This window comes from Elephantulus edwardii, unplaced genomic scaffold (assembly GCF_000299155.1).
Source record: "Elephantulus edwardii isolate Elephantulus edwardi_28Jun2011 unplaced genomic scaffold, EleEdw1.0 scaffold00105, whole genome shotgun sequence".
Classification (NCBI taxonomy): domain Eukaryota; kingdom Metazoa; phylum Chordata; class Mammalia; order Macroscelidea; family Macroscelididae; genus Elephantulus; species Elephantulus edwardii.
In genome coordinates, this window is record NW_006399855.1 from 1,301,603 (window position 1) to 1,329,273 (window position 27,671).

At 36.9% G+C, this 27,671-nt stretch overlaps 1 protein-coding gene across 1 annotated transcript in view; it reads left to right on the forward strand.

The window, feature by feature from the left end:
* The window catches only part of UPF2 (UPF2 regulator of nonsense transcripts homolog (yeast)), a 178,389-nt gene that overhangs the window by 129,492 nt on the left and 21,226 nt on the right, over positions 1-27,671 (forward strand). Inside the window, exons 15-18 of the mRNA XM_006891842.1 lie at positions 572-755; positions 14,458-14,597; positions 22,398-22,502; positions 23,187-23,285. Coding sequence (XP_006891904.1) covers positions 572-755; positions 14,458-14,597; positions 22,398-22,502; positions 23,187-23,285 — 528 coding nt within the window. The remainder of the gene's footprint in view (positions 1-571; positions 756-14,457; positions 14,598-22,397; positions 22,503-23,186; positions 23,286-27,671) is intronic.

The window sequence follows — 27,671 nt, forward strand, 5'->3', positions numbered from 1 at the left end:
AGAAGTAGAAAGGGAAAAGACTATGAAGTGTCATATATGCAATAGATGTTCAATAAATGCTTATTGACTAGTTATCTTAATGTATTTAAAAATCCCTAACTATAGCTACCTTATTGGCCTTTTTTAAAATTCAAAAGAGGCAGCATAGATAAAATATATTTTATCAAATCTGTGACTTTAGATTACTAGCCTGTGTAAAATTTAAGTTATACCTTGCTAACCTTAAGAACTTGAGGGCAAGTAGCCTTAGAAAATTTATCTTACACTTTATGTGTAATTTCTCCTTGCAATTAAGAAAAGAAATTATGATAGTAATACTTCTAAAAATATTTAAAATTTACCAAATGGTTCAGAAACGTTACAATTAGAGGAAAATAATTGGAGTATGACCCAGACTATAAAGTCATTACTATTCCATTAATAAAATTATAGATGTCTTATACAATGTTTTAGTTTAGTTATAACTAGATAATAATAATAACGCAGAACAGATTAATCACAGTAAAGATTATCTTAAAATATTTTTGTAATGCATATCTTACATCTGAAGTTATTTTTCATTTATTATCAGCGTTATGTTTGGTGGAAGAAAAGTTTGGAGGTTTGGACAAAAGACCATCCATTTCCTATTGACATAGATTACATGATCAGTGATACACTAGAACTGCTAAGACCAAAGATCAAACTCTGTAATTCTCTGGAAGAATCCATCAGGCAGGTACACGACTTGGAACAAGAATTCTTAATAAAGCTAGGTAAGCAATTAATACAGAGAAAAAATGAAAATGATACTTGGAGATTGTTCTTAGAATTTGCTTTGTAATGTTAACAATTTTAGTTTTTACTTTTTTGATGTTAAGTGTTACACATTGGTGCTACGTAAAATTTCTGTGTCCTATTTACTGATTTTATGAAATAATTCCAGATTGGAGTCATGTAGAATTTGAAGCAAGTCATAGTGTTAAGAAAACACAATTCTGTTAACTTTTTAGAATTTTTTGTTGCTAATGTCACTGGTAGGGAGCTCTGGTGGCTTAGTGGTAAGGTGTTATGCTGGCACCCTAATTGTATGCAGTTTGAATGTTTGTATGCAGCTACTCTGCAGGAGAAAGGTGGGCAGTTGACAGTTAATACCATCAACAGCCTGGTCAATGCTAACCCAAAAGTGGTGCCTCTCTGGCTGTTTAAATGCGCCAGAAGTCCTGCAGGTGAAAGATTGGGCATTCTCTTCCAGTGTGGCTTTACATCCTTTAAAAATCTGCTGTGGGGTCAGCTAAGAGTCAGTTCTAACTCATCAGCAATGAATTTGAGGTTTTGAATGTTAAATCTGAAAGTTGCTGGGTAGCAGAAGCTAGACCACTATCCTCAGTGCTGGTGAATAGGTAAAATTCAGTCTGAACACTAGGCAAATAATTTGATAAGCTGAACTCGCAGAAGACTGATCAACAGTATATGTTAATAAGATGATACAGCCTTGTTTGCTGAAAGTTAAGAAGACTTAAAACACTTGGTGCAGAAGATAAAAGACTACAGACTTCAGTATGGATTGCATGGCAACATCAAGAACACAAAAATCTTCATTACTGGACTGATGAGCAGCATCATTATAGATAAATATTGAAATTGTCAATGATTTCATCTTTCTTGGATCCATAGTCAGCACTCTTGGTACCAGTAGTCTGGAGTTAGGAGAGATACTTTATTGGACAAGTCCACTATCCGAGACCTCTCCAAATTACTGAGGAGCAGTGATGTTGGTTTGAAGACTGAAGTGTGCCTCATTCAGGCCTTAGTCTTTGCAATCACTCGCTATGCATCTGAGAGCTGGACAGTGACTAAGGATAACAGACGAATTGATGCCTTTGCACTGTGGTATTGTAGAAGAATACTGATATCCCATGAACTTCCAAAGGAACAAACAGATATGATTTGGAGGCAGTGTAACCAGAGTACACCTTTGTGACACTGATAGCAAAACTTCATCTTGCATACTTTGGGCATGTTCCTAGGAAAGACTAGTCTTGGAGAAAGGGATATCATGCTTGGAAAGGTAGAGGGTCTGTGAACAAGAACGAGAGGTAGACCCTCTACATGATGGATTAGCAGTGACTGCAGCAATGGATTAAAAGTGTGTCAGAGATTATCAGTATGATACAGGATAGGGCAGTGTTCAGCTTGTTCATAGGGATGCTGAGTCATACTTGACAGCACTTAAGGACGACAAGAAGGAACCTCTCATTAGTAAAGATGAAGCCCATTAGCATTAAGTTTAGTCTGACTTTGCCAAGTCTCTACAGAGTCACTCTCAACTGGAAGGCAATCAACTACCACTACTACAGAGTAGAGCAGCTCCATAGGGTTTCTAAGGCTGCTAAACAGACTGCTACGTCTTTTTCCTAATGAGTGGCTGCTGTGTTCCAACTGCTAATCTTTTTTTTTTAATTTTTTATTAATTTCAATGAAATTTTACAGAGACTTTGCATTTCTATTTATTCATTGTTGCACTTTTCTCCCCCCCCCCCCCCCAAAGTACACTACCCTCTTGGAAAAGTAAAAGAAAAATTCTTTAATTGTTTTACAATCCCTCTCCCTAGGCCCACTCCACTATGCAGCCTTTGCTCTGGACTCCTGTCATGACAAAAATATCTAATCACATACCCTTTTAAACAGTTTTATCCCTCATCTGTTTCAATGCAGTATACATTATTGAACCCATCTTTCTCAGTCTCCCCCCAACCCTGAGGTCAGTCCTGTTTTACAACAGTAGCACCATTTGTCCTTTTGTGACTGAGATACTTCACTCAGCATAATGTCCTTCAGGGTCACCCATTTTTGAATATTAATTGCATGAGTCCTTGTTTTTCAATGCAACGTAGTATTGTATTGTGTGAATATACCACAGCTTCTCTATCCATTCGTTTGTTGATGGGCACTTGGGTTGTTTCCAACTCCTTGCTATTATGAACAAAGCTGCAATAAACATGGGTGTGCATATATCTGCTTGGATGTCAGTTATGGTCTCTTGGGAGTATATTCCCAGTAGTGGCATTGCTGGGTCAAATGGTATCACTATTTGCAACTTTTTTAGAAAGCACCACAACACCTTCCACAGTGGTTGTACCATTTTACACTTCCACCAACAGCAAATAAGGGTTCCAGTTTCTCCACAACCTCACCAGCATTTGTTGCTTGCTGTTCTGTTAAATTTTGCTATTCTGACTGGGGTGAGATGTTATCTTGTAGTTGTTTTTATTTGCATCTCTCTCAGAGCTGGGGATTTTGAACATTTCTTCATATGCTTGTTAGCCATCTGAATGTCTTTGGTGGAGTGTCTGTTCATATCCTGTGCCCATTTTTCTATTGGATTATTTATCTTGACCTTGTTGTGGTGCTCAAGTATTTTATAAATTCTGGATGTAAGTTCCTTATCTGACAAGGCATTACCAAATACTTTTTCCCCAGTCTGTGGCTTCCCCTTTTACCCTGTTGGAGAAGTTTTTGGATATGCATAGGGATTTGATTCTTAGAAGGACCCATTCATATATTTTATCTTCTCTTCGTTGTTGGCCAGCTGCTAATCTTAACCTTTTGGTGGCAGCTGAATGCACCAGATAATAGCCAAGAATTCTCAGTGAACTTTCTCTAAAACATGGGGTCACCATGAGTCACAGTCAACTCAGAGACAACAGAGGGGTTTTGTGTGTGTGTGTGTGAATATATAAAGTCTTTGAATTCAGTTTTTCCTTAATTAATGATATATTTTTTAACACATTTTTTAAAAGGTGTTCTTTCTTAAGAAATTAAAAGAATTTATGGTACTTCATCTGACATGCTTTGACCTGGTGGAAGGAGGGACCAGTCCTTGGAGGGGGATGTCATGCTTGGGAGGGTGGAAGGACAGCGCAAGAGAGGAAGACCCTCAGTGAGATGGATTGATTCAGTGCCTGGGGTAATGGGAGTAGGTGTGTCAGAGACAGTGAGAATGGCACAGGATAGAGCACAGTTTACGGTTGCTGTACATAGGGACACTATGAGCTGTGAGTCTCAGGTGACTTGATAGCACAAAGCAACAACAACAATTCCTGTTAAAAATTTACAACAGAATTTGAGATTTTACTTACTGGCAGAGTTACCGCTGTTTCTAATGGCTAGGTGAAAGAGGATTGTCCATTAACCTTCTTAATTTCTTTGTGTGATTATTTTGGGATAAGAATTCTCCTTTGAAAAGCTCCCAAATGGGATTTTTTTAAAAATTATTTTTTCCTACTAGTTTATTTAAAAAATTTGAATATAAATTTGAACAAATTATTTCAATTTCTCTCACCCTCCAACCCATCAAATTCTGCAACCCAGTGATTAAACCCCTTTTCCCCCTGCACATCAACATCCCTCTGCTTGCAGCTTCTCCCACCTCTCCTGGATCCTTATACTCATTCTATAATAACGGTTTTATACAGTATTTATTCTTGTGGGACTGACTTAGTTCACTCAGCATAATGCTCACCAGTCCCTCCAAAGTTAGGTAATAATTTACAAAGTTATTACCTCCTGCGTGCTGCATAGTATTCCATTGTGTGAATGTATAGTAATTTCTCAATCCATTCGTTTGTGGTTGGACATTTGGGGCTATTTCCATATTCTTGCGATGGAGAATAATGCTGCTATGAACATTCGTGTACAAATCTCAGTTTGTGCCTCAGTTCTCATATTCTTAGGTATATTCCAAGTAGTGGAATAGCTGGGTCATGTGGAATTTCTGTGTTCAGCTTTTTGAGGAAGCACCAAACTACCTTCCAGACTGGTTGCACCATTTTACAATCCCACCAACAATATATAAGTGTCCCTTTCTCACCACATTCTCTCCAACATCTATTACTGGCTGCCCTGTTAAACTTTACTACTGTTACTGGAGGGAGATGGTACCTCATTGTAGTTTGGATTTGCATCACTCTTACTGCCAGTGATTTGGGGCATTTCTTCATGTTTCTTGTTTGCCATTCTAATAACTTGTGGCCATACCAGTTTGGTTTGGCTGCTGCTACCTTCTTGTCATCTCATTGCCATTGAGTTGAAACTGACTAATAACTAACCCTCCAGTGGGTTTTCAGAAGGTATAAATCACAGAGGAGGAGAGTGACTATTATTTGTATGAAGCATTTGGTATACATGAACCACTGGCGTAGTGTCACCTTTGGATTGATAGCACAAATCCTTATAGACTACACCACCAGAGCCACTTAGCTGCCAGCGTATTTTGTTCTAGTCCCTTCACAGTAACGTATTTTCAGCCCACTCAGCTAATACTACTCATTAGGAATCTTTAATTTCACCAGGATATATTATTATTAATAAGTATAAGTTTATTATATTGCATTATCTGAAGAATTACTCTTCATGGTGAAGGCATTTGTGATTTCTTTTTTTCTCTAAAACTTTTTACTTTTCATTTTGTTTACCTATTAATGGTGATTTCTTTCTACAGTGATATTCTGTTTTAGAGGCTACAGTTGATATTCTCTATATGAACATTATTTTGAAAAGCCCAACAGAGCAAGGGAACACTGCATGGTTCAAAATTGGGAAGGGCGTACGCCAGGGATGCATCCTATCTCCATACCTTTTCAACCTATATGCAGAACAGATTATCCGGGAGACTGAGCTCTATGAGGAGAAATGTGGGATCAAGATTGGTGGACGATTTATCAACAGTCTGCGTTATGCGGATGACACAACCCTGCTTGCTGAAACTGAGGAGGACCTGAAGCACCTGCTGCAGAGGGTCAAGGACTGCAGCCTACAATATGGATTGAGGCTCAATGTCAAGAAGACAAAGATTCTCACCACTGGACCAATTGGCAGCATCAGGATGGATGGTGAAGAGATTGAGATTTGTACACAGCTTTAGTTTGCTTGGCTCCATAGTCAACAGTCTTGGCACCAGCAGCCAGGAAATTAAAAGGTGCATTGCCATGAGAAAGTCTGCTGTTAGGGACCTCTCCAAAGTACTGAAGAGCAATGGTGTCTCTCTGGAGACTAAGGGGCGTCTGATACAGGACATGGTCTCCCCAATCACTTGTTATGCATCAGAGAGTTGGACAGTGACCAAGGAGGATAGAAGGAGAATTGATGCCTTTGAGCTGTGGTGCTGGAGAAGAGTATTGAGAATACCACGGACTGCTAGGAAAACAAAGAGATTTGTCCTGGAAAGGGTTAAACCGGGTGGCTCCTTGGAGGCAAGCATTCTGAGGCTCCGTCTAACATACTTTGGACATGTTGTGAGGAGAGACCGGTCCTTGGAGAGGGACATCATGCTTGGGAGGGTGGAGGGACAGCGCAGGAAAGGAAGGCCCTCTATGAGGTGGATTGATTCATTGACTCGGATAATTGGGATGGGAGTGTCGGAGACAGTGCGATTGGCACAGGACAGAGCGGAGTTTAGGGCTGTTGTACATAGGGTCACTATGAGTCTCAAGCAACTCGACGGCGCATAACAACAACAACACTTAATAGTTATGCAAACATTAACTTTTCCTGTTAATCACCCCATAAAGACATATTCATATTTTTCTTTGAATTTTGCCTTATGCTTCCTTTTCAGATTTCAAATGATACAAATGTTCATTTCTTTTCTTGTTTATTTCTTATGCTTAACTTTGTTTCCAAAAATCTTTTCTAACTGAGACTTGCTGTGTAATGAGCATGAACAAATAATGCTTTGGCAGTCCATTTGATGACAATAACTAGAACACTTGTGCTTTGTCTTTTATAGATCAAAGACTTCTGTGAAGAATTTGTACTTAACATAGAATTGAGAGAGAAAAATAGATCATTTGTAAATCAAACTCATTTTTTAAAATTAAATTTTATTAATTTTAATGAACATTTATAGAGATTTTGGGTTTCCATTCATTCCTTGTTGCACTATTTTCTCTACCCTCCTCCCCAGTTCGTTCCTCTTCCCCCTCCTTGAAAGTCTGTTTTAATTGTCCAATTGCCACAGTGCTTGTCAAAGCCAGTTCTGATTAATCTCCTTTGTCAGTGTGTCCCTTGCCATTCCCTGTCACTTCTCCCTGAGAGAGACTTCACCCTGATTCATAAGGAAAAGGGGACGGCGTATTCTCTTAGCTACTTCCTGCTGAAAAGGGACGCTGTGGGTTTCAGGATGAAGATCTTCTCTCACTACTCTAAAGGGCCCCTTTGGCAATAGGAAACACATAGACTATTGTGGAGATTGATTTTGGAATTTAGATGCACTCTGTTATCAGTTGTGCTTAGCTGTACATGTTCATATCCTTGGAGATGTATCATGGAACTGTTGCAGCCTAGAAGACACAAATTTAACTAACAAGTTAAAAGTAAATCAAAGTCTTAAAGATGTTAGCAGCTAGAATCACTATACTCCCTGGCTTATCCGTTTTCCTCCTTTTACAGTTTAAAAAGGGAAGATATATAGGAAAAAAAATTTATTAAAGCTATCTCATATTGAAAATCATAAGCTCTTGCCTTTGGTGGATTTTATTTGTTTCTAAGTACTTGAATATTGTTTTATTTTAGCTTTATAACAATTCAGTGCTATCATCCTAGTTAATGGGGGAAAAGTCAAACATTTCCTTGTGTTTTAAAACAATGTGTATTGTAGCAGGTGCTCAAGGCAGAAATTTTGAAAAGCAGCAACCATACGTAGTTCCATACCCAAAAATAATCCCATATGTTACATTTTAATGTATATATTCATCTATTTTTTTAAATATTTCCAGATGTTTGCAATTTTAGAACTCATTTTTCTGATTTAATGAATTAATGACTTTTTTCTGATTTAAATGTTCTTCTAAATCTTTTATTTAAACCTTTTTTTTCTTTTGAATTTATTTCTGTTTTATGTACCACTGAATTGGAAATACCTTGTAGGTGAGACTCTAGTGGGTTTCAAAAGCTGTAAAGTGTATGGGAGAAAATGATTTCTCTGTCTCCCATGGAGCATCTGGTAGAGTGAAATAATTTGTCTTTGGATTTGACAGCATAACTACTAGACTCCCAGAGCCTCTTTTCTATTAATGTGTCATAATTTATTTGGTTTTGCGTTTAGATACTTAGGCTTATTCCAGCTTCCCGTCTGGTGTGATATTTTTGGTGTATACTCATTTATTTTTCAAAAATAGGTAAAATTACTGATTGGGATATTCTCTTTCAACTTAAAGATAAACCATAATAGTGTTAGGCAGCATTATTTAATTTTTATTTGGAAATTCTAGATAATATTAAACAAAATTGAAAAGAATGAAAGTGTTTAAAGCCTTTTGGATAAGGCCATATTGTATAAAGAGTAATGGTGTGGAGATGGCCAATCTAATATTACTAATTCCATAAAAGTTAATAATATCTAAAGTATAAGACTAATGTCAAGTCATACATGGTCTCTCACACTTGTGCACCTACTATTTCCAGCACTAGTCTTACTGCTCTGCTGAGTCCGAGATTTATTGCACAGACTTCACAGAACCATATTCATGGTTTTGGAATTTATTAGGAAAGTTAACAGGCTATAGTTCAGGTTGGCAGCAGGGTGCATTCTTTAAGTCCACACAGTGTAAGCATGATCCCATGTCCTTTGACCTTCCACCTCACAGCTTAGGTCAGTGTTAGAAATTTCCTTTAGTTCTGCTAGTTACTCTGTCTTCTCTTAGTCCTCCAGGAATCTTAGGTGACGGCCTCAGGTTCTTGCTATATAAGGCAGAAAGCCTAAGTCAGCCCTGTCTCATGTCAGTCTCTGGTTCTCTGCTGAGACTATTGTTCCTCTTGTGTAGATCTTGTTCTGGCTGGTGCAGGAACCTCTGGCTCTGAAGGATAAATACTACTTCCTCTTTCTTGTGAGTGTTGAGAGTCTGTATTTATGTTTTTCTGTTGCTGAATCTGCTCAATTTAATGGCAAGCCTAGCCAGTCCCTTTGTGGATAGACTGATATACCCTGTTTGTATATTTCTGTCCATCCATGTGGCAAAGTAAAAATTAGTCAGTTGCAGGAAAGCCATTTTGAACAGTAAACTCTTGACAATGCAATTATGAACAAACCATATGCTTATTGGTTTAGAAATAAAATCATTGGAATAGAATGAAAGGCCCACAGATAATCCCAACAAAGTATAAAATAATTTTGTATTTTACAAACTAGGATTTTTTTCTTAAAAATGAGATGAGGGTGGCCTAGTGGCAAGATGCTGCACTGCAATCCCAGTTTGAATCCACCAGATGCTCTGCTGGAGAAGGAGCGACGATCTCTTCCTGTACCAATCAGATCTGATTTGATGGTACATACACACAAAAAAATAATTTAAAAAAAAGAAAAAGAGATGAGGGTGCCAGGTAAAAATTATGAGGAAAAATTGATGAGGAGCCATAGCCTATATCCTGTGACTCCAGAGGGACTAAAGAATTAAGTATTTACTTTTTGAATGTTAAAAATGGATTTGATTAGTAATCAAATAATTTGATGGAATGTTAATGTTCCACAATTTTAAGATCATCTTAGCATACAGAACTAGTTATAAACCATGTGTTTAAAACTTTTATACAGTGGAAAATAACTGAAAAGAAAAATAATTTAGTTTGATGCCAGGTTATTTTTACCTGTTTGTAAAGCACAGATAACTTTAAAATATAATTGAATACTCTACTTCGTAAATGAACATGATATAAGAAAGGGGAAGATGAGTTGGTGTTTTTATACTGAGTACTATTCTATTACCTGTTTACAAGAATGGTAGAGGCAATATTGATTGAATTTAACAGACAGGTTAAGTAAAACCTAAATTAAAATACTGCTGTGTACTTACAAGTCAGAACTGACTCATAGACATACTGTATGTGTAGGAAAATCTTCAAAATCTCTCAAAAACTCATTGCCACCCTGTTGGAACTGACTCATAACTGACCCTCTTGCAGGATTTTGGAGGCAGAACATTGCTACTGGGGAGATTGCCCATCTTTCTTTTGAGGAATGGCTAGTGGATTTGAACCACCAGAGCAGAACCAAGCCAGCTTTGGATTAGCAGCCACATTCCCTACAGATAATGCCCAGAGCTCCTTCAAGCTCTCTCTAGTACATGTTGTTACGTACTGTTGTTTGGAATCAACTGATAGCTGAGTAAGTCACATGGAAGGAGATAGCTCATCTTATACTTGCAGAACAACTGGTGGATTTGAACTGCCTGCCTTTAGGCTTCTTACCACTAAGCCAACCAGTGTAGTAGGGAAGTATCAGTTAAATATGAAAGGAAGAAATATTGCAGTTACTATGAGCAGGATAACTGGGGCACGAGCACCTCAAATTCCAAACAGCATTTGATTTCAATCTGTAGGCATACTAAATTCTTTCTTTTTTTTTTTTCTTGCATACTAAATTCTTAAACACATATTTTGTTGATTAGATTTTGCATTTCCTTTTTTGATTCATTTTCATCTGCATTGTTACTTTTAGATTGACAGTTTCCTAGGGTTCAATGCTTGGTCAGTCACATATTTAGCAAATTTAAAATTGAAATCTTTATTAGATTTTTATTATCAAAGCAAAGCTATTTATGTAGTTTCCCACAGAATTTTTAAGTGGCTATGACAAATGCATAAAGTATATTTTCATTCTGGTCAGTTTATCACACCAAGTTCTTATTCATGTGAAAATGGTCAGGTTTGTATAAATGGATTTGACTTTCTGCTTTTAGTTAACAGCTCATTATTTTTGCTTCTTGAAGTCCAAATCAGTAAACAAGTTTCGTTACTTAGTAATAAGAATAATTTATTATTTGTATCTATAAAATAAATGAACAAGCATTTATAATTTATTGATTTTTATTGATCAAATCTTAATGCAGTCTCACTTTTTTTCATCAGCATATGTTCCTCTTAAACCATCTCTTTGAGCCTTATCTCTTTTTAAAACATTTCCACTAAATGTACTTCGTATTTCATCAGTAGTTTAGACTTACATCACTGGGGTAATTTTCTGTTTTTTCTTTTTATTTGTTGAGCTAATTCCTGAAAGTAGGTTTCAATATTAATCATAAAATAAAGGTTAAATCATATTGTACCAAAAGTTTTTCTTGCTCTTACAGTATAAGATTCTCTGAATAAATAAATACTTACTAGATACCTATTGTGTATTTATCAATGTATGACTCTTGTGGCCTTGTGGTAAGAAATTATGCTGTAATCCCAAAGGCACGTGGTTCAAGTCCACGAGACATTCCATGGGAGAAGGATGAGCAGTCTCTGTCCATGAGATTAAACATCCTCAGAAAATCCACTGGAAAGTCAGCTGTGAGTTGGTTCCAACTTGAGGGCATAAAATACCAAACTTTTAAATAGATTAAACAAATTCTTTATCCTCAAGAGTCTTTCACTGTGTTATAACATTTATGAAATCATAATAGAAAAATATAATGTGGTATGTTAGGAACTGAAGAACTAATTCAAGCCGTGAGTTTTAATGCTTAAGGATGTTATGGGCAAAATACTGAACAATTCAGGAAGCATAAAAAGAAGATGGAAGGAGTATACAGAGTTAATGTGCCAAAAAGAATTGGTTGACAGAAGAATTTCAAGAAACAACACAAGATCAAGAAGCAGTGGTGATGAGGAAGTTCAGACTGCTCTGAAGGACTTGGCAAAAAAATAAAGCCCAAGCAATTGATGGAATACCAATTGCCTATTTCAACAAACAGTTGCTGCCCTGTATGTGCTCACCAATTTATGCCAAGATTTCTGGAGGACAACTACTTGGCCAACTGACTGGAAGAGATCCTTACTTATTCCCATTCCAAAAAAAAATATGACATCACAGAGTGTGGAAATTATCAGTATCACTAATATCACACACTAGCAAAATCCTTCTGAAAGATCATCCAGATACAACTGGAACAGTACATTTGACAGAGAAGTACTAGAAATACAAGCTGGATTTAGAAGAGGTCATGGCCCTAGAGACATTATTGCTAATGCCAGATGGATCTTGGCAGAAAGCAAAGATTACCAGAGGAATGCCTGTGTTTCATTGACCATGCAAAGGCATTTGATTGTGTGCTGCACAACATGTTGTGGCTGACTTTGAGGAGAATGGAAATCCCAGAACACTTGATTGTGCTTATGCAAAACCTATACTTGGACCAGAAAGCAGTCCTCAGAACAGAGCAGGGAAATACTGCATGGTTCAAAATCAGGAAAGGAGTGCTTCAGGGATGTATCCTGTCTCCATACCTTTTCAGTCTATATGCAGAACAGATCATTTAGAAGCCTGGGCTCTATGAGAAGAAATGTGGCATCAGAATTGGAGGAAGACTCATCAACAACCTGTGTTATGCAGATGACAGAATCTTGCTGAAACTTGGAGTTTAGGTCTTGAAGAAGGACTTAAGCACTTGCTGCAGAAGGTCAAGGACTGTAGTCTTCAATATGGATTAAAGCTTTAACATCAAGAAGACAAAAATATTTTTACCACTAGGCTAATTGACAGCAAGCACCATGATAGACGGAGAAGAGATTGATTGAGGTTGATAACAGTTATAGCTTGCTTGGCTCCACAGTCAACACTCTTAACACCAGCAGTCAGGAAATCAAAAGATGTACTGCATTGGGAAAACCTGCTGTCAGGCATCTATCCAGGGTGCTGAAAAGCAACCATGTCAGCCTGGAGACTAAGGTGTGCCTAATCTAGGCCATGGTCTTTGCAGTTAATTGGTATGCATCAGAAAGCTGGATAATGACTAAGGATGACAGAAGAAGAATTGATGCCTTCAAATTAAGATGCTGGAGAAGAGTCTTGAACATACCATGGCCTACCAAGAAAACGAATAGGTCTGTCTTGGAGTGGGTGAAACCAAGTTTCTTTCCCCTTCAAGGCTAGGATATTGAGACTCCGTCTCAAATACTTTGGGCATGTGGCCAGAAGGGACCATTCCTTGGAGAAGGACATTATGCTCGGAAGGATGGAGGAACAGCACAGGAGAGGAAGAGCTCGGATAAGACTGGCTCAGGACAGAGCAGTTCAGAGCTGCCGTACATAGGGTTGCTGTGAGTCGCAGGCAACTCAACGGCACATAACAACAAAAACAACAAATATATATGTATATATATTTAAATCTGAAGTATTTCAGGATCTAGTAGGAGATTAAAATACTGAACTGGAAGAAAAGATAAAATTTGAAAGCATACATGAAAGTGCATTCTAGGTTGAGGAGCCTGTCACAGTTGCTGAACAAATTAGCGTGAACATCGTAATAATGGTGTGGATGGTGTAGGACCAAGTAGTGTTTCATGGTGTTGATATGAGTCAGAACAGAATTGGTGATACCCTTGGACCTTCAAAAAGCACTCTTCCAAAGGAATATTATGCTGTTATGATTTTCCAAATCAAGCCCTCAAAATCACTGCCATTGAATTGGTTCCAACTCATAGTGACTCTCCATTGGGTTTCCAGAGCTGTAAATTGCATAGGAGACTGTCCATCTCTCCGACAAAGCCGCCAGTGGAATCAAACTGCCAGAGATGTGCATCCTTTAGGTTAGTAGCACAACTCGCTGCAGACCATACTACCATAAACTCAAAAACAAAAGCAAACCACAAACTCACTGCCTTGAAGTAGATTCTGACACATAGAAACTTCATCCAGTTTCTGAGGCTGTAAATCTTAAGTAAGATTGAAGGTGAAAGCTTGTGTCTTTCTCCTGGAGGAGGAGTAGAGTTGAACTGCCAGAGGTACATAGTCTTGATTAGCAGCATTAATATACCACTAGAATGGGAAATGATTAGATCATCTGAAGCCATATAGTATGCAGCTTGAAAGTAGAGATGACTTTAGAATTCAAGTGTTAATAAGACAGGAATTGATTAGGCAGTGTAATGTGAGATGAACATGGGGAGATGAAAATAGATTCAAGGAGGTTTTCTTAAGAAAATACTGCATCAAAGTGGTTGGGGTGAGGGGAGGACGTGGATAAGCTATACTGTGACATAGTTCTTAGATACATTTGCAGTCTTCTCTGAGTTTGATTTTCAGAGCCAAATACAGTTCCTAGGTTCAAGCAACATGATTTGCATTGAGTTTTTAGAAATTTTTGACGTTTTATTTGATATCGTGAAGTTACTGCTTTATGTACTTTGTATTTTTTGTTTGAGAGAATAGACTATCAAAGCACTGGGAACATATAAAAAATGAATTTATATATATTGTTTATAAATAATATATTTCATTACTAATGTATACTGGTAATATTTAAGAAATATCAGTACTCCTTTGGAAAAAAGGTCTATATACTTAATGTTTTAAATGTTTCTCAAAGTAATTTTAAATTCTGTTCTTATTGTCTTTATAAAATAGTTTTTTACTTTTTTCCCCTTCCTTTTAGCTGAGCTGGTACAGTGTTCAAAAGTACTTTAAAATTTTTTTTCTCTCCATTTTCTTATTTTAAGGATTAGTAAATGACAAAGATTCAAAAGACTCTCTCACTGAAGGAGAAAACCTGGAAGAGGATGAAGAAGAAGAAGAAAGGGGAACTGAAACAGAAGAACAGTCTGGAAATGAAAGTGAAGTAAATGAACCAGAAGAAGAGGTGATGACTTTTATTTATAGCAAATAGGTACATTTGAATAAGAGTATTTTGAATATATGCACTAAGATTTTTAACATGTAAAATAAGATTCCTGGTATATGTAGTGTATTCAGTCTATAGTGTGTTATACTGCTGCATTTTTACTTTAAAAGTCTCTTTGTTAAGGGTTTATTTTTTTAAGTAAGAAAATACTGTCCCATAATTTTATTTAATGAGCAGTTTTGAAGAAATAAATTTTTTACTCTTAATCTTCTTCATATCTTAATTTCACCTTAAAATAAGAACTTTTTCACCTATGGGTTTTAAAATCCCAAAATAAAAATTATTGGTTAAATATTGAAGAATTAACTTACTTTGTGTTACTCAGATCTAACAGTGTATGAAATCTGAAGTTCATCATATATCATAATAATTTTGCCTTTGTTACTCTAATAGGTCAAACCATCACATATTAATGCTGTTCTATCATTTTTGATATATGAAGACATTATTTTCATATTCAACCTAATAATTTTAGTTATTTCCATTTTTCTTGAAGACATATTTCAATTTAAAAATTAAAAATATTATATCTGGGATTTTTTACATAATGTAAAGACTGAGTAGGTTATATGCATAGAAGAAAACTGTGCTGACCGTGATTGCTCAGCTGTGTAATGAGTACAAAAGTGATCATTCTACTATTATCTTTTTATTTTTATAAATATGATCTTCTGTTTGGTGAGTTCTTACATCATTTAGGAGACTGTATGATGCTAATTAATGTTGGAAAATGCTTATATTTGTATTTCAGTCGGGAATATTATATTTATTAAATTCTTAAATTTTAATTTATTAAGTAGAATATTTACTATGACAGGTTTGGAAGCAGGAGTAGCATCCACTTTCTAATTAACATGCCTCCGGAAATTCTGTGAGGTTTGATAAATGGCAATAGTTGTTGTCAGGTCTTTTGTTCACTATGAGTTGTGCTTGACTCATTCAACAACAAGTAGAAGTATTAGTATTTAGAGACATGGGTTATTTAATATTTAAAGGAATGTTGATTGTTTAAAATATTGTTTTAAAAAAGTTATCAGCTGGATATTTGAAATGATCAATTTAGAATTAAAAAAAGACCCAGTACTTTAAAATAATGAAAATGTTCTACTGTTTAAAAGAAAACTATACTTTAGCTCGCAAGGTCTATAGTTGCTACTCAACATTGATATTTAATGACTACATGATAAATAGCTTTGTTGTTAATTAAAAATGAATGTATAAAAGAAAATAATGTGGTTTTTATCATTTTACTAATATTTAAAAGCATTGAAAATGTGCTCTTAAATGTTCGTTGTACTTCATTTATGCTAATACTCTTTACCTGTAAAACCCTCTTACGTACTAAAATTTAATAAAAATTTGCCCCTGAACTCTATTTCTATAATTGGTTTCAGTATGAGATGGACATTATATTGCTTTGTTTTTAGCATGAGGTTGTCATAGGAACATCCAGTAATAACAATTTAAATAAGTGTATTAAGTATTTTATAACAGTGAAGGGAAATGCTAGAATTGTTATTTAATGTTTTTAGATTAATCTTGTGCTTGTCTCTGGATTTTGCTTGTCACACTAATTAGATAAACAGGTTTTAATAAATCCAACATCCTCAGCAAATACAACATTAAAAAGTGATCATTTTCTTATAAATCTATAATTTGAAATGTGCTATGTATAACTTTCACATCTGAATACATTTTCTCCTTTGCAAATATAAAATAACTTTGGAAATTATACCATTTTAAACCTTCGCTTACTTTTCCAGTTGCTAAGGGAGTATTGTCTATATATGTATGTGTGTGTGTGCTTGTGAAGGAGAACTATAAAACAGAGTGTTCAGTTTTGAGATTTCATATGGGTGTGCCTGGGAAGGGACATAAAAGATAAAACTTATTTTAAGAGATATATGATTGGAATAACTTATTTCCCCACCTCATGTTGTTGTTGTTGATTGCCGTCAAATCAAGCATGACTCATACTGACCCCATGAACAAAAGGCCTGGGCTTTCCACAACCATCACCATTTTATCAAGGTTCACAGAGTTTCCAGAGGCTTGCTATTTAGGAAGTGGATGCCACTTCTGTTTCTTTATCCCATGACCACCCTTAAAAACATATTTTTAAAAAGTAAAAGCAAGATGCTACTGTCCAGTCGTAGTGGCTCTCTGTTTTCTGATGCTGTAAGTCATTATAGGTGTTGTTTGGTCAACCTTTTCTCAGATCAGCTGGTAAATTTGAACTACTGACCTTTCGGTGAACAACACAACATCACGCCTCTAGTGCTCCTTCTCAAAACATAGGAAGGGAAAACGATTTTAAAGAAAACCAATGTATTTATTAATTATGAAGATTTTTTTAACATTTATTAGTTATGTCCATGATTTTAAATATTTGTATTTTTATTATACTACTCTGTAAGGAAAATGAGACACAGATGAGTTACATAAATAAGATTTCATAGAAGCAAGTGACAACCAGTATTTAAAATTAAGGCAGTTTCATTTATGTAATGCTGCCATCCTACTTGGTTGGTTTAGATTTTATGATCCACTGACTACTTCCTATCCCATAGGTTATTAGGAGTTGAGCTACCAACCCAAAGGCAGACTGTTCAAATCCCACAGCTGCTCTGCGAGAGAAAGATGTGCATTCTTCTTTAGCGTGAGAGGGGTTTCTCCTCTGAAAACCTACTAGAGGATCATATTTGAGTAGATTCTGACTTGACAGTACATAACAACATAGCACTATTAGGACCAATAAAATTCTTGTTCAGCATTTAATTTCTTTTTTAATTTATTTTATTTCATTATTTTTTCTATGTAACGTCAAATCAGATCTGACTGGTACAGGAGGAGATTGTTCCTCCTTCTCCAGCAGAGCATCGGGTGGATTCGAACCGTGCATCTCTGAGATTGCAGTTGAAGCTTCTTGCCACTAGGCCGGGCACCAGAGCTCGCCCAGCATTTAATTTCAATAGATGGTTTTTATGTTGCTTAAGACAGACTAGGAAGAAGGATTGGCCATCCACTTCTGAAATAGCAGGCATCTGAAAACGCTATGTACAACAGAACACATGTAGATAACAGAAGGGCAACTGAGGTTGAGCTTTTAGGTATGGAAATACAAAGGAAGAGGAACAGTTGTAAGCAGACACTAGTGATTGGTACATGGAATTTGAGAACCATGAGTGTAGGAAAATTAGATATTGTTAAGGAAGAAATGGAACGCATAAATATTGACATACTAGGCGTTGGGGAGATGAGGACTGGCATCGGGCGTTTTGAGTCATGATCATATGATATATTACTCTGGAGATGAAAAGGTGAGGAAAAATGGAGTTGCTTTCATAGTTAAGAAAGCCATTGCTAGATCCATCTTGAAGTACAGTATTGTGAGTGACAGGATAATATCCATACGCATATAAGGAAGGCCAGTGAATACCACTATCGTTCAGATAAATGCACCAACAACCAGAGCCAAGGAGGAGGAAATGGAAGATTTTTACCACCTTTTACAGTCAGAGATCGATCGAACATGCAATCAAGATGCATTGATAATAATGGGTGACTGGAATGCAAAGGTTGGGAACAGAGAAGATTCAGTAGTTGGAAAACATGGACTCGGTAACAGAAATGGAGCTGGAGAGAGAATGATTGAATTTTGCACAATGACTTATTCATTGCAAATACATTTTGTAAGAGACATAAACACAGGTGGATTTCTCCTTATGGTATGCATAGGAATCAGATTGATTACATCTGCAGAAAGAACCGGTGGAGAAACTCAGTATCAGTTGTGAAAACTAGGCCAAAAATTGATTGTGAAACACACCACCAACTACTCATATGCAAGTTCAAGCTGAAACTGAGGAAAATTAAACCAAATCCACGGGAACCAAAATATGACTTTGAGTCTGTCTGACCTGAATTTCAGAACCATCTCAGGAACAGGTTTGAGGCCTTGAACACGAAGGAGCCAAGACCAAATGAGTTGTGGGAGGATATCAAAGGTATCATCCAGGAAGAGTGCAAAAGGTCATTGCAGAGACGGAAGAGGAAGAGAAGACCAAAATGGATGTCAGAAGAGACTCTGAAAATTGCACTGGAGTGCAGAGAAGCCAAAACACAAGGAAGAATTCAAGATATTAAAGAGTTGAATAGAAAATTTCAAAAGGCAGCACGAAATGACCAAGTAAAGTATTACAATGATATTTGCAAGGATTTGGAGTCAGAAAATCAAAAGGGCCAAACTCGTTCAGCATTTCTTAAGCTCAAGGAACTGAAGAACAAATTTAAACCTCGAGTTGCTAAAATCAAGGATGCTTTAGGCAAAATATTAAATGATCCAGGAAGTATTAAAAGAAGATGGAAAGAATATACTGAGTCAGTGTATCAGACAGAATTGGCAGACACAGAAGAATTTCATGAAACCACGTATGAACAAGCTGCTTTGAAGGAAATAGCAAAAAATAAGGCCCCAGGAATAGATGGTATATCAATTGACATATTTCAGCTAACAGATGCTGACCTGGATGTGCTCACCAAGTTCTGCCAAGAAATCTGGAGAAAACCACTTTGCCAACTGACTGGGAGAGATCTGTATTTGTTCCCATCCCAAAGAAGGGTGACCCAACAGAGTGTGGAAACTATAGAATAATCTCATTAATTTCACATGCAGGGAAGATTCTGCTGAAGATTATCCAAAAATGACTGGAACAGCACATCATCAGAGAACTGCCAGAAGTCCAGGCTTGGTTTAGAAGGACTTGTAGTACTAGGGATATTGTAGCTAATGTTAGATGGATCTTGGCTGAAAGCAGAGAATACCAGAAGAATGTCTATCTGTGTTTCTTTGACTGTGTGGATCATAACAAACTGTGGCTGACTCTGAGAAGAATGGGAATCCTAGAACACTTGATCGTGCTAATGGATCAAGAGGTAGTCAGAAGAGAGCAAGGAAACACTGCATGGTTCAAAATTGGGAAGGGCATATGCGAGGGATGTGTCCTGTCTCTATACCTTTTCAGCCTGTATGCAGAACAGATTATCCATGAGGCTGGGCTCTATGAGGAGGAATGTGGGGTCAAGATTGGTGGAAGATCTACCAACAGTCTGCCATATGTAGATGATACAACCCTGCTTGCTGAAACTGAGGAGGACCTGAAGCGCTTGCTGCAGTGGGTCAAGGACTGCAGCCTCCAATATGGATTGAGGCTCAATGTCAAGAAGACAAAGATTCTCACTACTGGGCCAGTTGGCAGCATCAGGATGGATCGTGAAGAGATTGAGATTGTTCACAGCTTTAGTTTGCTTGGCTCCATAGTCAACACTCTCGGCACCGATAGCCAGGAAATTAAAAGACGTATTGTGATGGGAAAGTCTGCTCTTAGGGACCTCTCCAAAGTACTGAAGAGCAATGGTGTTTCTCTAGAGACTAAGGTACGTCTGATACACTTGATTTTCCTTTAATTTCTCAACTAGACCAAGCTCATTCATGTCTCGATGATCCCTTCACCTCATCTATATCTCCCCATCTTCAAGGAGCTGAATCCTTGCTATTCAGGTCTTTGCAGAGAGAACTCCTTCCAAACAGGACCTATCTGAGGTGGACAATCAAAGCTGTGTACTCTGGGTCTCAGGAAAGCAGACTCTGAGGATGGTACAGTCTGTTTATCAGGGAATGCTCTTAAGATCAACAACTGTGGAGGGAAGGGGGAGAAAAGGAAGAAGGACATGCAGTGACTAACTCAACAGCAACTGTCCTTGATAAGCCTCACTCCTGAGCTGGTACTTGAGCTGTGCCTGTGACAGTCCAGCCCTGTGCTCTGTCAGCTCAACAGTGGTGCCATGTGTCTAAGATCATGGGTCCTGTTATTATGAGCCCATTCCAGCATCTCCTTTGCTATATAAGGTGGGTCTGGCATGACATTGAGTGGATCACATGCCCTTCAGTCTAAGCCCTTGGATTGTGGTGCTTGCTTAGGTCCTGTGAACAGGACAGGCACACTCAATTAAAATAAGTGTCATCTGTTAGAATGAATTCTTGCCCCTTTCAGAGTGGAGAAGTTCAACATCATCAAATTGTGTATGAAGGAGTCAGTGTTAGTATATGTAGTTGGCAAATTGGATTTTCTATGGCAAAGATAAAACTCTTAGATCAGTCTTGGTAAGGGGAAGTCTGTGCTGGTGGGTCAGTAAATAACACATACCCATCATGCCAGCGCTGAGGTGTGTACATGCTGATGTCAACTGGCCTGGCCATGTTGTTTTACTTGGTTATTTAATGTTTTTCCTAAGGAGGATGCTTGACAGAGGGCATTGATATTCAATATGCAGATTGTCCATATTTTGGGTCTACTCCTGTAATGACACCTTCATGCCTCTACGTCAGGCCATCTTGTCCTTGATCTTTCAATCTTTCTTCTTCTGAGTCACTAACCAGTTGGCCAAGCTATGCCAGTGTCTAAATGTATCAAAGTACTCTAGCCCTGGAATAATTTTTTTCCCCCATACACACATTCTCCCAGCTCTGCTCATTGAGAGGAAGAGAGATTGAGATTTTTCACAGCTTTAGTTTGCTTGGCTCCACAGTCAACACTCTCGGCACCAGTAGCCAGGAAATTAAAAGACATATTGTCATGGGAAAGTCTGCTGTTAGGGACCTCTCCAAAGTACTGAAGAGCAATGGTGTCTCTCTGGAGACTAAGGCACAACTGATACAGGCCATGGTCTTTGCAATCACTTGTTATACATCAGAGAGTTGGACAATGACCAAGGAGGATAGAAGGAGAATTGATGCCTTTGAGCTGTGGTGCTGGAGAAGAGTATTAAGGGTACCATGGACTGCTAGGAAAACAAATTTATCCTGGAAAGGGTCAAATCGGGCGGCTCCTTGGAGGCAAGGATTCTGAGGCTCCGTCTAACATACTTTAGACATATTGCAAGGGGGGACCTGTCCTTGGAGAGGGACATCATGCTTGGTAGGGTGGAGGGGACAGAGCAGGAGGGGAAAGCCCTCTATGAGGTGGATTGATTCAGTGACTGGGGTGGGTAATCGGGGTGGGTGTATCAGAGAGGGCGATTGACACAGGACAGAGCAGAGTTTAGGGCTGTTGTACATAGGGTCACTATGACTTGCAAGCAACTCGATGGTACATAACAACAACAACAGTTACATAAAAAAAATTGAGGAAAAATTAATGTAGCTTAGTTTTTAAACTAGAACATCTCAAGTGTTAAATGGCCAAATTTTTCAAGGGCAAAATATACAAACATCTGTTAGCAGATTTGGTTTAGTATTATAGAACTATGTAATAGTGAAAAAGTCGGTATGTTTGTGTATTTTCTTGAAATGTTCCCATTTTAGAAACAGTATTCCAGTTGTTTTTCCAGTTATATAGTAAATGCTTCACTTAACTCACTCATTGTTGCCAAGTTAGAACTGAATCAGAGCGACCCCTTTTTTGTTTTTTGAGGTTCAAGAAACTGTTTTCTTGTGAAATTTAGTCAAGAATTTGTCCAAAGGACCTTTTATTACTACATTAAGTGGAAAATAGTTAAATGACTTTTTTAGCTACTAGTATTTAGTGAATGTTTGAAGCTGATTTTGTCTGACCTCTGTTAGCAGACAACATAAAAAACTACTTGAAATTTGAGAATAATAAAAAAAAATTATACAAAAGTTTTACGATCTTTTAAGATAGTGACAATATGATTACCTTTTTCAAAGTTTTTAATCTTACACTTGTTGAACAATTGCAGGAAGGCTCTGATAATGATGATGATGAAGGAGAGGAAGAAGAAGAAGAAAATACAGACTATCTCACAGACTCCAATAAGGAAAATGAAACTGATGAAGAGAATACTGTAAGTGTGGCTGAAATGTAACTGTATTAAAATTATACAACATTTTAATAATAATTTCTAGTTATTGATATTTTTATATTAAACTTCTTTCTGAGAAATTGTGTTTCTTAATTGAGATTTTAATGAAAGTTTGTAGAGAACTTGGATTTCCAGTCATTCATTGTTGTACTTTTTTCTGTCTCCCCAGTTTGCTTTTTTTCCTTGGGAAAAAAATATTCTTTCATTGTTATACAGTTCCCACCCGTCCACTTTATTATGCAGCTCTTATTCTGGACTGTTGTTATGACAATAATACCTAATCATATATTCCTTTTGTATAGTTCTCTCTTTCATCTGTTTCAATGCCATGTATATTATTTATCCCCTCTTTTCTTAGTTTCCCCCAACCCTCTTGTCAGTCCTGTTCTGTAACAGTGGTATTATGCAGTATTTGTCTTATTGTGACTGAGATGTTTCACTCAGCATAATGTCCTCCATGGTCACCTGTTTTGTATACTATTTCATGAGTTGTTATTCATGATAAATCATTTTCTATTTGTTTTCCCAAATAATTTTTTAAAAAATAAATTGTCATGCCATTTAATAATCACTCCTTAAATTGGGAGAACACTTATGAAGGCTTTGGCCTGTAAAACATTAAAATCCTAATCTGCTTTTTAAAATATTCTCTTTTGCTTTATTAAGGAGGTAATGATTAAAGGAGGTGGACTTAAACATATACCTTGTGTAGAAGATGAGGACTTCATTCAAGCTCTGGATAAAATGATGCTAGAAAATCTTCAGGTATTAAAATTTTTCTATACTAAAGAATCTTCTTAATGTAAATATTGCTGCATATTAAATTCTGATTCATATGAGGGCTTCTACTCCACACATTACCTCTCCGGAAGCATTCTCTATGTTAATAACCTGGAAGTTCCACATACTGCATAACCTCATATTCTGATTTGTACATACATATCTGTGGTAAAGTGGGAGCAGATACAGTAAATAACTACAGTTGAGATAGAATAATATTAATTTACTAATGTGTACTTCCCCCCCCCAATGTCTTATCTTTTTACTTTTATTAACCTTTTTAATGAATCCAGTTTTGTGAAAGGTGACTATTTGGTATACATTTACTAATTCATAAGTTTATTATTTCAGTAACTTGTATGTAAATATTAGTTGTTTAACATTCTAAATATATTATTTAATGTACTCATAACTTATAAATAGGATTTTATAAGTTTTTAAAATGGCACAGTAATTTAGCATAATATTTTCTCTGGTTTAAGGTAGAGAACTCTGGTGGCCTTGTAACAAGAAACTTGGCTGCAATCTCAAAGCCATACAGTTCAAATCCACTAATTTTTCTGTGGGAGAAGGATGAGCATTCTCTTCCTGTGTGACTTACTGCTTCCAAAAACCTGCTAGAGGACTCTGTGAATCAGTTCTGACTCCATGGTACACAACAGTAACAACTAGTTAAAAATAAAATCATTAAGGGTATTTACTTCAAGTGTGTGTGTGTATGTGTGTGTGATTGTTATATTTTTTCAAGTCAGCTATGGCTCATAACCACCCTATGAATAACAGATCTAAACCTTGCCAAATTTTTCACCGTCTTCACAGATTTCTGACATCTTTGAGCACTTTGTTATAGTCACTAAGTCAGTCTATCTTGTGGAGCATCTTCCTCTGTGACCTTCCACCTTTCTCAGCATATCTTTTTCCAAGGACTGGCCTCTCCTGACAAGATGCCTGAAGGATATGAGATTAAGTTTTATCATCCTTGCCTCTAAGAAGAGGCAAGTTCTCTAGTTGCTCTTTCTCCAGGATGAGCTTGTTTGACCTTTTGGTAATCTATAGGTATTCAGCACTCTTTGCCAGCACTACAGTTCAAAGACATCTGCATCGATTCTTCTGTCATCCTTATTCATTATCGTCTTTCAGATGAATCGGAAGGAATCGCGGATACCATGGCCTGAATCAGGCTCAACTTTGTCTTTAAACTGGGTTAAAGATAGCTTTTTTGTATTGCTCTTAGGATTCTAGAGAGGTCAGTGACTGCAAATTTTCCCAGTGCAACAAATTTTTTTATATTTTGACTGCTGATACCAAAGGTTCTGATTGTGGATCCAAAAAGATAAAGTTGTGAAAAACTTTGATTGTTTTATTTCCTCTCCCATGTATTATGTTTGTTCAGACATCCCTCTAGGTTGTATAGCCCTGGTGTACAAGTTGCCGTACCGTAGTCACTTGTGGTTGCTGTGAGGCTGAACACTGTTGACACTGATGTGTGTCAAATGCATTAATGGCTGGTAACCCAATGCAGACAGAGAGTTGGGTGGAGCTCCCCATTAAAACAAGCTTGGAAGGAGGAGTGGCATCCACTTCCGTAATAGCTTGCCTCCGGAAACCCTATGAACCTGGAGAGAGGATCACAGGCACCCAAGCGTCAAGGACTCTCCTTCATAGGGTTGTTATGAGTCACCTGTGACTTGATGGCACTTAACAACAATTATGTATGGTGTTGCCTGTTGATGCCATGGTGACAGTTTTTGATGTTGAGATATAATCCTTATTGAAAGCTATAGTGTTTCATCTTTTACAGTGAGTGCTTCTAGGGTTCTTCACTTTCTGCAAATGAGGTTTTTGTAATCTCGTAATGCAGATTGTTTATTGAGGCTTCCTCTGATTCTCATGTCACATTCTTCATATATTTCAGCTTCTCAACTAATTTTCTCAACATACAGAGTAAAGAAATATGGAGAAAGGATACAGTCCTGATGCATACCTTTCCTGATTTTAAACCATGCAGGATACTTTGTTTTCTTTGGACAATAGCTTCTTGGTCTATGTAAAAGTTTCACATCAGCTTAAATAAATGTTCCGTGTTTCCCATTCTTAATATTAATCATAATTTCCTATAATCCAAAAGTCAGATGCTTTTTTGCATAGTCAATTAAGCACAAGAAAACATCTTTATTATATTCTGTACTTTTAGCCAAGATCTATCTGACATCAGAGATGATTGATATCCCTTGTTACATAGCCTCTTCTGAATCCAGCTTGAATTTCTGGTACTTCCTCGTCAGTGTACTAATAAAGGGTTTTTGCATAATCTTCAGCGAAAGTTTACTTGCATATTACACTGTTTGATAATTTCCACAGTCTGTTGATCTCCTTTTTGGGGGCATGGGGACAAATCTGAATCCTTTCCAGTCAGTTAACTACATAGTTATCTTCCAAATTTCTTTGCATAATCTAAGGAGCATGTCCAGGACTGCATTTGTTTGTTGAAAGATCATCATTTTGTATTCCATCAATTTCTGGGGCTTTATTTTTTGCTGGTGCCTCCAGTGCAGCTTGAACTTTGTCATTTCTATTGATTCTTGATCCTAAGCTATTTGCCAAAATGATTCAGTGTCAGTCATTTCTTTGTTACAGTGTATTCCTTCTCTCTTTTTTTTTTATGTTTTCTTCATGATTCAAGATTTGAATCTCTAGTTTGAGGCTTTAATTTGTTATTCAGTTTAAGAAATACTCAACTAGTTTTTCCCTTTTGATTTTCTGACTGCAACTCTTTGCATGTTTAATTATATTACTTTGTTTTGTCTTTTCTTTTTTTTTTTTTTAATTTTTATTATTTTTGTGTGCGGGTACCGTCAAATCAGATCTGACTGGTACAGGAGGAGATTGTCCCTCCTTACCCGGCAGAGCATCTGGTGGATTCAAACTGCATAGCTCTGAGATTACAGTGCAGCTTCTTGTGCTAGGCCACCAGAGCTCCCCGTGTTTTGTCTTTTCTTACTGCCCTTTTGAAGTACTCCACTCATCTCTTTTACTTTGCCATTTTCTCCCTTCTTTATGGCTTCTCACCTTTCTAGTACAATTTACAGAGTCTCTTCTGGCATTCATTTTAGGCTATATTCTCCTTTCTATCCTTACAATGATCTTTTGCTTTTTTCATGGATGCTGTCCTGATGTCATCCTGCAATTCACCTGATCTTCAGGTATCAGTGTTCTGTGTACCAAATCAATTGCTGAAATAGTTTTTCAACTTACATAGTATAGACTCAGGGTCCTATTTTTGTTCTTGTGGACTTGTTTTCATTTTTTTCACCTTTCATTTGAACTTGCATGTGAGTAATTAAGATAATACATGTTTGTATATATGTGTTTGTATATATCAGTCAGTCACTTGGACCGAGTAACACACACCACACACCACACACACACGCACCCACACACCACACACACCCCTACCCCTTTTTGCTAAACCTGTTGTTATTTTGAAAAGAATGGTTTTCCTGAAATAGTGAAATATGTGCCTGTTTGGAATTTATCATTGGAAGATGGAGAAGAAGGAAGTGAAGATATTGGATATGTCTCTTGAGGAGTTTTGTTATAAAGGAAAGAATGAAGAAGTAGCTAGAGTATATTAAAAGAGAAGATTTTTTTAAAGATACAAGATAACTATAGAATGTTTATGTTCTTATCTAGTAATCCTTTAGAAATGAAATAGTAGATTTTTTCCCCTCAGTGATGCTAAGGCCAAAAGCCATGGTAAAGTACAAATTAGCATTATAGGAATAATAGGTAGGCCAAACACTTCCTTCTACGGTTAAAATAGTGTCTCTTCATATATTCAGAAAGCTCTTTATGAAATCTTGAATTCATGACCTTTAGTATGTCAAGTCTTTATATTGTTATCAGAATTACAGTTATTAATACATTTGAGGAGAAAATTAAGCAGTCATAAACTTTTTCTTATTTTATGAGTTAATAGCTCAGTCACTCATTGATTCAGCAAATATTTGTTAAACATCTACAGCGTGCCCAATATGAGCAGTCAGGAAATCAAAAGATGAACTGCAGTATGAAAATCTGTTGCCAGGGACTGCTACAGAGTGCTGAAGAGCAACAACGTCAGTCTAGAGACTAAGGAGTGCCTGATCTAAGCCATGGTCTTCACAGTTACTTTCTGTGCATCAGAGAGCTGGACAGTGAATTAGGATGACAGAAGAATTGATGCCTTTGAGTTGTCTGTTTTGAACATACCATGAACTGACAAAAGAAGTCTTCTCTAGAGAAGTTGAAACCATGCTTCTTGGAGGCAAGGACTTGAGACTCTGTCTCACATACTTTGATCACGTAGCCAGGAGGGACTACTTTTTGGAG